We start from the raw sequence: 12665 nt of genomic DNA, 5'->3' as shown, positions 1-12665 counted from the left end.
TCTTTATATCTCCTAAATTAAGGATTGACTTTCCACCCAATATTTACTCTGAACTCTCTTTCGCAAGGTTTAAGTCTTTTTTGAACAGATATTTTTTTTAATTGGCTTGTATCTCTTTGATTTGTCTGATCCCCTAGACTTACAGTGAGTTAGGTTGGGAGAGATGTCCAAGTACAGTGATTGGAATAGTAGAGGATTATATTGACCATATGTCTGTTTGGACTTTTACTATCCTGTTAATAATTGGCATTCTTGTTTTCCTTTTAAGTGGACCTGTTGTTTTTTGTTTTTTTTTAGTGAGTAAACCACTCAGGTCTGCTGGTCAGAATAAGTGTATAATTTTTAATAAACATAAACCTAGAAAGAACTACAAGTTAGTGATATGGATATACCATGTATTTTATGTTGAGAAACATTACAGCTTTTATTTTTGAAAAGTGTTAGTTTTCCTTCTAACTGCTAGAAAAATTAAAAAGTTCAAGGCCTCTACCCAGCCTCCACCCCCTCCCCTCCATGTCTCTTACCTTATAAAGAGTTTTTAAAGTGCAAATGGGCAGGAACGATGCCTGGTTACTCCTGTCCTGCTGGGTTGGAATGTCAAAGTAGCACTGACTAACATTGAGGCCACTGCCATTTTGTTGTACAGACATTATGCTGTGATAGCGTCTGATGATATGAAGGTACCAAAACATTGTCACAGAATGTTGGGTAGAGCTAGGGAGATGCAAGGGTGCCCAGAGAGAGGTGTAGCCAGCAGACTGGAGGAGGTTCTAATGCCTCATCGAAGGTCATGCGTGTGTGTGTATATTATATATATATATATATATATATACACACACACACACACACACGCACGCACCTACCATTGAGGGGAAGAAAGATGGGAGGGGGATATAAAGAATTTTCTATCAGAAAAGATGCTGTGGAACTTGTGGTCATGGTATGAAGTTCCAGGGGTAGACTCAGGAACTACATCAGGAAATATTTTCCTCACAGAAAGGTGGTAGATATTGTGATAAGTAAGAGGGTGTCCTCTACGGTGTAGGCCACTAGAGGGCGCTAGAAGAAGTTGGAGGTCGCTAGGACCCAGGAGAGCCCTGGGAGGTCCACAGGTGCAGGCGGTTATGGGCTGGGTCCTGTGTAGCTAATTAACCACTTTATACCCCACCTGAGTTGAGAAAGGAAGGGAAGTGAGCTAGCAGCAGAAGAAGAGAGAGCCCTTGAAAGATACTGGCTAACCTTATGGACTTGGGGTGGACTGGGTGTCCAAAGGAGATCAGCAGGCTGAAAGTCCTGGGTTAAGAAGTCCCTAAAGCATTAACCCAGCAGTAAATGGGCAGAGCATTTTTGTCCATTAGATTGTAAGCTCCTTTGAGCAGGGACTGTCCTTCTTTGTTAAACTGTACAGCGCCGCGTAACCCTTGTAGCGCTTTAGAAGTGTTAAGTAGTAGTAGTAGTAGCATGGTGCTGCCCGATTACCACTGGGTAAGCCCCTGGTGCTAAAAAATAATCATATTTATTTCACGCCAGAAATGGCACACGGTGGGGGTGGCACTACAGCCAGCTCCTGAGTAGGCTCCTGTGCTAGGCCGATGGTAGTGTCGAATTGGCGTGCAGCAAGCCCGCGGTAGGCTTGCTGCAGTAAAAGGGACCCACCCCTTAGTTTGTCTATTCCTGCCATAAGAAAAGTTCATTTTGAAGAGACTCCAACCTTTTCAATTGTAGGACCAAACATCTGGAATCAGCTTCCATTACAAATTAGGCTGGCAACTGATATTATAGTATTTAAAAACCTTTTGAAAAGCTTTCTATTTACCAGGGCATTTGAAAATCTATTGCAGATGTCATGATGCATTTTTTGGCACCTATTGGCACTTGCATGTAATACATTTTGTAATGAGATGGTGCTAGTCATATAGAGTTGAATTAATAGCTATCAGTTACAGTAAAGTCTCCTCTTATGAGATTCAGTGGCATTATCTGATTTGGTACATACTGCTGATTTTATGAAAGTGTGTGTATGTAAAAGTGGGTGTATTGTGATTATGTATGTATAAAGTGTGATCTGCTTAGGTATATTTGAAATATAAATTAATAACCCATAACCGTAGCTAGAACCCTGAGGAATTTGCTGGGCAGACTGAATGAGCCATTTTTTAAAAATCATTATTATTTATTTGGCTCATAGCTTTTCTTTGGTAATGCAAAGCAAGTTACATTTAGGTACACTAGTTATCTTCTCATACCTGCAGGGCTTACAATCTGAGTTTGTACCAGAGACAATAGAAGTGAAGTAACTTGCCCAAGATTGCAAAGAACCATAGTGGGAATTGAACACTGGCTGCCCTGCTTATCAGCCTGCTGCTCTAACCATTAGGCTACTCTTCCTCTCTGTTCCTGTATCTTTCTGGCTTCTGACACCCTATTACTTATTTTATGACTGACCTGGGAAGTAAACTGGGCAGCTTCCTGGGGTGGGTCACTTTTGCTGTCACCACAGACGTTGCCACGACGGATGTCCTTCACGGACACATTCTTCACATTGAAGCCCACGTTATCACCGGGCAGAGCCTCGCTCAGTGCCTCATGGTGCATCTCCACAGACTTCACCTCAGTGGTGATGTTCACCGGAGCAAAGGTCACAACCATACCAGGCTTCAGGACACCAGTCTCCACACGGCCTACAGGCACTGTACCAATACCTGCAAGACAAAGCATGATAGAGAATAAGATGATGGCAAGGAAGGATTGAATGGCTCTGCATGAGAAGACAGGAAGAGAAGCCACGGAGCATGCACTCACACAAGTACACTTGCATCCTAACTGCCAATACCAGGAACATTTAAGAGAATTTTGTTCTGTTTCATTGAGGTTTTATTGTATTTGTTTCATATGAGTTGTCGCATCTGACATTTTTATAAATAAATAAAACTCAGTATTATTCATGGATTATAGCAGTGCCTTCCGTGTGATTTTAGCTTTGCTTTTGTATTGACCTGTTGGTGCTGAAACAAGAGGTAATTGGGGAAAGAGATAGAATCTGGAAGATAGGAAGAAAGTCTCCTTCATATCAGAGAAGGATCTATTCACTTACCTGTTCCAGCCACCCCTGCACATTTTTATAACAATCTCACTCCCAGTCCCGCTATATAACACACCACAAAGTCTCCAGCTCATTAGACATATTTGTTCTCGAGTTAGTTTGTATGTTATTTTATTAATGGGATTTTAAATCTGTAATTTTCCTCTATTGTCAGAGGACTCTCTTGATGTCATCCGCTTTGATTCCTATAAGTCTCATAATATAGTACAGTATTAGCACAGGATTCATTCACTACAGTTCTATGCTCTCCTCCGAGAACCCCTCCCTGCACTTCTACATTTTCCAGAACTTCTTAGAAGGGTCACTGCAGGTGTCTGTTCCTTCTTCTCACTGGGGCCCCAATGATCAAAGGTAAATGCGGGCACTAGAGGCCACTAGTTGCCAAACTAGCACTCATTTACCTTTGCACATATGATCAGAGAGGTCTACAATGCCCGTGCCAGGGAATACCGCAGAGATCATTTAAATTAGCTTTAAATGAGATCTGTGGTATTCCACCTGTATGATCAGAGAACACTGCTCTGATCATATGGGCAGAATAGTACCTACAGCACTGCGTATGTCTAGTAGCACTTTAGAAATGATAAGTAGTAGTAGTAGTACTATGCCAGCTCAGAGCTGGCATTAGGGTTAAGGCTCCTTTCCCTCCTCTCCCTGTCCAAACCTGGGCTGCCACCGTTAGTTCCTAGGGTCCAGTGGACCCCCCAGAACCCCCAATGGCTGAGGCCCTGGTGGCCTAGTACCCCCAAAACTCCCTCCAGACACAGGAGGGCAGGAGGTCCAGCGGACCTCCAGCCCCACAACACAAGGGCACAGGGGGACTGAAGTCCAGTGGACCTCTAGCCCCCCTAGCCCCTGACACAAAAAACCCCTCCCTGGTGGCCCAATGGGCAACATACCCCTGCCCCCCACCTGCCCTGGTGGTCTAGAAGCCCCTTCAACCCCTCCCCATACCTTGTGATGACAAAGATGTAGTAGTAATCCCTCCTCTTTCCCAGTGCTACCTCCAAAATAGCAGCGTGAAGCACTAGGTGGGGCTTTCCTTATATGGTAGAGAAGTCCCACCCAGCACATCCCAGGAAGCATTGGGCAAGGCAGGGCGCCACCACTTTGGAGGCGGCACTGGAAAGAGGAAGGAATGCTACTCCCTCCTCGTCATCACAAGGTATGGGGAGGAGAGTGAGGGGGCCGCTAGACCACAAGGGCAGGTAAGGATGGGGTATGTTGCCCACTGGGCCATCAGGGAGGTTTTTTCTTGTGCAGGAGGGGTTAGGAGGGCTAGAGGTCCACTGGACCTCAGACCCCTGTGCACTTTTGATGGGGGGATCAGGGGGGCTGAGGTGGAAAAAGAAGGCCACTGGGCCTGTCGGGGGGCCTAGGAGGACTGGTGGTCCATTGGGCCTCCAGCCACTTGCATGCATGCGGGGGGAGGGGGAGACCTCATGTTTGACAGGGTTGGGCTTTTTAAATTTTTGACAGCCCTGACCCATCAAACAACTCCTGCGGAAGGACTTTGCCTTGGGCACATGTCTAGGCACAATCCTCCCGCAGAAGTACCCCCATGATCAAAACTAATAGCATGCATGAATTTACATGCTATTAATTTTGATCATAAGGGCTTTAATCCCCCTCACGCTGTTCCAGCACTAATTTTCCAGCTCTGTTTGGAGCAGCGCGAGGGATTTGATCATTGGGGCCTGGGGGAGAAGTGTCCAGAAGATATAAGGGCCATCCTCTGCTGGATTCAGGGAAGTGTGCAGACTGCTTACCTCCAATCTTGTACACATCCTGCAGTGGGAGGCGCAAGGGCTTGTCTGTGGGGCGTGTGGGAGGCAAGATAGTGTCCAGGGCCTCTAGCAGAGACACTCCACTGGCATTTCCTTCTTTACGCTCCACCTTCCAGCCTTTGAACCAAGGCATCTAAAGAAGAGAAAAGGAAGGTTAGAGGTTGGAGGGAAGCATATGCAGAGGTATGAGCTTTCACGCTTCCATACATGAAGGTCACTTCTAGATATTCATCTTGAAACTCTGTGCTTAGATACTGTCTGGAAGACCCAGGGATGTCCTTTTGCAATGCATTATGATCACAAGAAAAAAACAGAAAGTGAGATTTCAGTGCACAATTTTGAGCTGAATTTTCTAGGTTTCATTAAGGTTACCAATCAAATTCAGATTCACTCAACAGGTCTGATCCAGTCCTGGGTTGCCCCATTGCATGCACGTCGGATAGGGTTGCCAACTAGATCCAGATCTGCCTGACAGGGTTGATGCAGTCCTGAGCTTACCCCATTGCACGCTGGGATTTGTGGTTCTGACTTCCCCATTGGACTTCCTAAGAAAAGCAAGGATAAAAGTCCCTGCATGAATTGGGGTAAGCCCAAGACTGGATCAACCCTGTAGGGTGAATCTGGATCCAGTTGACGACCCTAACTTTAAAATATTCACAATAAATATGCACGAGATACATTGGATAGTCAGTATAGGCAAATTTATCTCATGCGTATTTGTTATAAGTACTCTGAACTCCCAATAGTATGAGGCCCCCAAGAGAAGTTTGGAATCCCTACATGATAGAGGTATATAAAATATTGAGTGGAGTGGAACAGGTGGATGTGAAGCGTCTGTTCACGCTTTCCAAAAATACTAGGACTAGGGGGCATGCGATAAAACTACAGTGTAGTAAATTTAAAACAAATCAGAGAAAATGTTTCTCCACCCAACACATAATTAAAATCTGGAATTTGTTGCCGGAGAACGTGGTGAAGGCGGATAGCTTAGCAGAGTTTAAAAAGGAGTTAGATGGTTTCCTAAAGGACAAGTCCATAAACCACTACTAAATGGACTTGGGAAAAATTCACAATTCCAGGAATAACGTTTAAATGTTTGTACGTTTGGGAAGCTCGCCAGGTGCCCTTGGCCTGGATTGGCCGCTGTCGTGGACAGGACGCTGGGCTCGATGGATCCTTGGTCTTTTCCCAGTGTGGCATTTCTTATGTACTTATGTATGGGCTCTGTTGGCTTTGCTGCACGGGAACCACAAGTGCGGTTTGATAAAGAGGCCCTAAATTTGGACCATATTTTCAGCCAAATTTAGGTGCCTAAGTCTTCAGAGGAACATTCATATAAACTTAAGCATCAATCTTAGTAAATTTTAAAGACCTTAACTCTCAAAGCTAGATAACTACACATTTTGTATATTTGATCACAGAGAATGCTACAGGGTAACCTGCACAGAGCGGCAGTTACAACCCTCAACTAAAGTAATAACGTATAAAATGTTTGTACGTTTGGGAAGCTCGCCAGGTGCCCTTGGCCTGGATTGGCCGCTGTCGTGGGCAGGATGCTGGGCTCGATGGACCTTTGGTCTTTTCCCAGTGTGGCATTACTTATGTACTCATGTACTATTGTGATTTCCCAAAGTAAACAAGAGTGTAAGTGGTAAACTGAGGTCTAACTGAACATGAACAGTACATCCGGCATTAGAAGCCGAGCACACCTGCTGAATAAGTGCTGCTACAGGCGCAACAACTCAGGCAGGAGAGGTCTTCAGCTGGCGGAGCTTGTCATCCCCCAGCAGAACCTCTACTAGAATTCTTTTGGAATAAACACCATAGGTTTTCACACATATGGACCATTATGTCCTCTCTCCACCCCCCCCCCCCCCCCCCCCCCCCCACACACACACATACTGAGTGATGGCTCCAAATGAACTAATTTTGTACAGACCATGACAGGAGAAGAATCACAACCCTATTCCAGGGTATACTGGAAATGATCGCAGTTTCTCAGATTCCCTGCTAATGTCTTGGCAGAATTAGCAAGAAGTGGAGAGACTGTGTATGCCCTTCAAGAAATTCTGCTCAGACAAAGGATAATAGAACCTCTGAGGGAAGGAAGAAACTTAGCTTCTTGTAAACTTCACAAGCAACAAACAAACAGATCTACTTGGACATTCTTTTTAATGAATATGTTTCTGTATGTTCTGAGGGCCTTTCAGAGCTTCCAAGATACCCAGTACCAGGAAGAGGGAGATTTTAGGTCAGTCCTGGATTTCTGCCAACTTCACCCCGATGCATTATGGGACCTGCAATACTGATTTCAATGAGTAGAATCAGGGGCTACATATCCCATGGTGCTTTGAGATGCAAGTTTAAAACCAGGACTGGTGAAAAAGACTCCCTCTCTGAACTAAATGGGCCTTTTACAAAGAAGTGCTAGCGTTTTTAGTGGATGATAAAAATAAGTGTGTGCTAAACACTAGAGATGCCCATATATTCCTATGGGCGTCTCTAGCATTTAATGTGCATTAAAAACGCTACTGTCCGTATGTAAAAGATCCCCTCAGTAACTTGGTAGCTCCTGGACTCTTCACATATCAGTTTCCTGCACACCCACTAGATACAAAATACAGAGATCAGTCACCTAATCCAAAACATTAATATTCATAAACACAAGAAAATCTAAAACCTCACACAGCAAAAATGAGAATTTTAGAAATGGAAAACTTGGTGTGTACCAGAAATTGTTAGTTAATATTCTTTTTTTTTTTTAATATGGGCCTAATAGCCAATTCAAATATGTATCTCATAGGTGGCTTTCCTTCAAACACCTTTTTCTGAAAGCAGAGACTGATAGAGAGGCAGGACCAGAGCCAGCTTTCTGGAACATTCCTGTCTCCACTGCTGAGACAAGCCTGGCTGGTGGCCATGTTCTTTTTATAAAAAGAATTAATAGGATCAGGTGACACAGGAGTAGTCAGCATCCCTCACAGCAACAAGCTTTCACCAGGAAAGATTTCCACAGTGTGAGGAACAGATCCAGTGGAGGGAGCCCAGACAAAATGACAGACAACAATGATAGGGAGTTTGAGCTAAGGTTTTACGTCCTGCAACATAAATGGTCTTTTGGATTAGAATGAAATCACCAGTGATTTTCCTTTCTCAGTCTTTCTCGCACACACACAGAGAGAATCAAAACTGTTGAAAACTGGTAAGACTTTGCAGATTTCCCACAGTTTATGTAGGTGTAATATTCTGCACTCAATTCCACCAAATTGACACCCCCCCAGAATTACAGCCTTAAGCAAAATGCACTCAGTGCACCTACAACCCTCCCCAAAACTACAGCTTGAGTCCCATACTCCCTCCTCTCCATGCAGAATCATTCCCAGGAGAACAGACTCATTGGTCTCACACTCACTGTCCCCAAGCTGATGGGTCCAATACTTAGGGATGGATGCATCAACGTCCCGGTAAAGCACTGATCGCCATTTTCACCTTGGTAAAAATTACCGAGTTGGAAATAGTGAGGGATGCTCAAAAGAATCAGCATGCAAATGAGCTGCTTGGAGAAACAGCAAGTAGCTTGGCGGGGGGGGGGGGGGGGGGGAGCCAATCAGTCACCCAAGCATGCGCAGAACAGTCAATCGCTAAGCATGGCTGCTCTGCACATGCTACAGACGTCTTTCATATACACATTAACTATGTGTATGAAAGCTCTGTCCTTTCCTGAGCTGCTCCTGTTCGTGACAAGAGTCGGGACCCAGATGATTGCATTAATGCGATATCATGTTAATGTAATCATCTGGGTACTGGGCGGCACACAGGACAGGACAGACCCGGAAGCAGACAGGAAGAAACTTGCCGGTGCCGGGCCTGAGCCTGGGCCCGCCCTTGGAGGCCAGGCCCAGGGAATTTTGCCCCCCCCCCCCCCCCCCCCCCGTCCTCCCCTCTCGACGGCCCTGGTCCCATAGAAATCCCATGACACCTGCACACTTTGAATCTTTATATTTTGTGGCTTAGAGTAAGTATGTACCCTCACACAGAATTAACTGATGTAAAGTTTACACACTAGTGTCTAATGTAAGCATACATTTCTGAAAATGAAATATACAGAATACCTCTTTCATAGGCAAAAATACAGGTGGCATGAATGTCCACATGAACAGTACTTTCAGCTGACTAAAAAAAAAAAAATCCACTTAGCAAGGCCACACTTATCAAGCCTTTGAAAATTGATCCCTTAAAGCAAGTCACAAATATCCTGATATGGCAGCCCTCCTTCCTGCACTTCTCTAGTACTTCATAAACAATTTCTAATTAAGAGTTTAAAAAGACTAGGAACTAAAAGAAAAAAATATAATGGTTTCTGTTTCTGTGACCTATAGCTGGGCCAGAATGAAAGCAAGTGAAATGCAAGTTCCAGCACTTGGGTGACTCTGAATTCCAACTGATTCTCCTGCTGAATGGGGTAGATGACTCATGCTCATCTGAGTAGATTGAAATAGCTCTAACTGAACTGCTTGACAATGTGATCCTGTCTTTCATATAATCCAGGCCTTGCACAGCCACAGCCATGACTGGGAGAGATGTTCAAAGCCCCATACACAATTCCATACCCACTCCAGAACTCCTAACACTAACAGTCAGACATTCATGAGTGCTTCCAGCTCACAGGGCAAGGTCTGTCTGCTGTGATAAAACCAGTGGTGATGGGACACAAATTCCCCAACCCCCTGACGACAAACATGTTAGAGTACATAAGAACATAAGTGTTGCCATACTGGGACAGACTGAAGGTCCATCAAGCCCAGTATCCTGTTTCCAACAGTGGCCAGTCCAGGTTACAAGTACCTGGCAAGATCCCAAAATAGTACAATACATTTTATGCTGCTAAACCTAGAAATAAGCAGTGGATTTTCCCCAAGTCCATTTTAATAATGGCATATGGACTTTGGACTTTTCTTTTAGGAAGTTATCCAAACATTTTTTTGAACCTCACTAAGCTAACTGCTTTTACTACATTCTCTGACAACGAATTCCATAGTTTAATTTACACGTTGAGTGAAGAAATATTTCCTCTGATTTGTTTTTTTCATTGCATCAGGTCAGGTGCCTTGGAGTCTCTTGAGTGGCTACACCAGAGGGAAATTCATAGTAACATGGTCATACAGTAGATGATGGAAAAGAGATGACCCATCTAGTCTACGCAGAAAGGTGGTTAGGGTTGTAACTGTTGCAGAGTAGACTACCCTCCATACCTTCACTGAGAGTGAAGAATACCTTCAAAGATAAACTGGGAATCTCTAGGAAAACCTAAGATATCAGGTACATCATTAAAGTATTTTATTTCTTGTATGTTTTGAAATGTCTTGTTTATTTTTGTTGGGTGGCATTATTATTTAATTTCTTATATACTGTGTATAAGTCATCCCTGGAGAACTCACAATCTTGAATTTGTACCTGAGGCAATGAAGGGTTACGTGACTTGACCAAGTCACAAGCATATGCATAGTCTGACTATTCCATTGGGGGGGGGGGGGGGGCAGAGCGAGGGTTGTGACACATGTATTGTACTATTTTGGGATCTTGCCAGGTACTTGTAACCTGGACTGGCCACTGTTGGAAACAGGATACTGGGCTTGATGGACCTTCAGTCTCTCCCAGTATGGCAACACTTAGATAGATAGATAGATAGATAGATAGATAGATAGATAGATAGATAGATAGATAGATAGATAGATAGATAGATAGATAGATAATTCATTCATATTCATTATGGTTATCTGAAAAAATGGACTGGATAGGAACCCAGTTTATTAGAAAGTGAAAAAAAATGTTTTCACTGAAATGAGCAATCACCAAGGGACGTTTGTCTCACAGTGTCCCCACTCACAACCCCGTGAATTATCAAGGGCAGTGAACAATGTCATTCTCCCCTTCCTTTCACAACTGTAGCCTGTCCTCTTTTTCCCTCTCCAAAGCCCTGCACTTTCTCTCTTCCTCCCTCCCTCCCTCTTTAGTCAGCACTCCCCCTTCCCCATACTCCAATATTTTTCCCATACCATGCCGGTATGAACCTTAAAAATATACAGGCTCTAGATGTACAAATGCTCTGTTTGGGTTGGCAAAATAGCTGACAGTGACAGCAAGTAATTTCTTATCTTCCAGAATAATATTTTCAGATGGGTTAGTTTTGTGTATTCCATAAAAGTTACAGGAATGAACCTCACTTTTAAATCAGGGTACATTGCCTGGAGATGATCTCCGACTCTCAGATGTACTGTTAATGCTCATCTCAACATTTTTCATTGTGTCAAAAACAGCCTATTTCAGAAGTTTGTAGGGTGTAGCATCCACAAGCAATACATACACTTTGATATGTTGCTTATCAACGTTACACTTTACAAATTTCTGAAGGAAGCCATTTTAAACACAATGAAAGGGCTGAGATAGGCATTAACAGTATACCAGTTTGCCATGATCAATAATCAAAAAACACTTTCCTAGAACAGCAATACATCTCCTACTGGGAAAACGAGACAACGTGGACTGTTACAAATCCCTAGCTGAAAAATATACCCTAGCAGAACACCACATCACAAAAGAGGCTCATGAACCCAACTACCTGACCTTCCATCTTCCCACAACATCACAAAAGGGTCTCGGGGATCCCACCACTTATGCCCACATACACCTAATTTCCTTCACAGAATCACAGCTGCCGAGAGGGGGGGCAGGGGGGACAAAATTCCCCGGGCCCGGGCCTCCAAGGGGGGCCTGGCGCCAGGGTCTCTTTCTCTCTCTTCTGCTCGGTCGGGACCGAGTGATCGTATCCCGACAGGAGCAGCAGAGAGAAAACTCCGGCGCCGCAGCCGGGCCCCCCTTAGAGGCTTGGGAGGACCTGGAAGACCACTTCCAGCACTGCTCTTCTGCCCAGCTGAGTGGCTGCTTTTCCTCTCAGGCGTACATGGGATGGGGCAGGCAATCGGCGGAAGAGCAGCACTGGAGGAACACGTTTTCTGCTGGCGGAACCTCGGGATCCCTGCCAGCTAAGGTAATTTGATTGTTGGGGGGGTGACAACAATCCGGGGGCAGGCAGCAGCGATCTGGGGGAGAACAGCAGCGACGGGGGGAAGGGGGAAGAGGGTCGGCGGTGGTTCTACCCCTGGCCTGGTGGCGGCTCTGCCCTGGGCCCGGTTCAGTCTGTCGGCGGCCCTGCATAGAATAAGGTCCTATCAGGTCCCTAAATATAAGTGTACTGTTATGGAACTGCCCTTAAAATATCCCTTACAAATCCTCTTTTCTCTCTGAAGATTTTGCAGAACAGTTTCCCCATTTTCTTGCTCCTCATGCTGACCTCCACTTTCGATCTCAAATCCATCATAGGAAGTCAGTAACTCAACTGTTTGGGGAGGCTCGGATGGGGTAGGATGAGGCAAGTTAAAAACCTTATGGTGGAGGAGGCAACACCTACATCAACAGTAAAGGTACAGTAGGGGCAGTTTTGAACACAGCAGGGAAGAACCCCTTTAAGGTATCTCTGCTGCAGAGCCATCACCTGCCGTCCCCCATTATCTCTCTTACTGATGGTAACATGCAGACTAAACACCTCTTCAGGGAATTGTGTGCCAAAATAAATCTGTACCTCAAAATAATACAACATATTAAACAAAACAGTATTTGCAGTATTCTGGCAATATATGTAGGTACTTTAATACTGGACTAGCAGTTGGTTCCAGCTCCCTAGTCCATGTGGCCATGTGAACAATAGTGTTCAGTGG

General features: G+C 44.7%; 1 protein-coding gene across 1 annotated transcript in view; it reads right to left on the bottom strand.

The window, feature by feature from the left end:
- The window catches only part of EEF1A2 (eukaryotic translation elongation factor 1 alpha 2), a 30520-nt gene that overhangs the window by 8888 nt on the left and 8967 nt on the right, over positions 1-12665 (bottom strand). Inside the window, exons 5-6 of the mRNA XM_030212085.1 lie at positions 4873-5023; positions 2446-2702 (exon numbers count right to left, since the gene is read on the bottom strand). Coding sequence (XP_030067945.1) covers positions 2446-2702; positions 4873-5023 — 408 coding nt within the window. The remainder of the gene's footprint in view (positions 1-2445; positions 2703-4872; positions 5024-12665) is intronic.

Source organism: Microcaecilia unicolor, chromosome 8 (genome assembly GCF_901765095.1).
Source record: "Microcaecilia unicolor chromosome 8, aMicUni1.1, whole genome shotgun sequence".
Taxonomy (NCBI): Eukaryota; Metazoa; Chordata; class Amphibia; order Gymnophiona; family Siphonopidae; genus Microcaecilia; species Microcaecilia unicolor.
The sequence above is the reverse complement of the archived record's forward strand: the minus strand, read 5'-3'. Positions and strand labels throughout refer to the sequence as shown.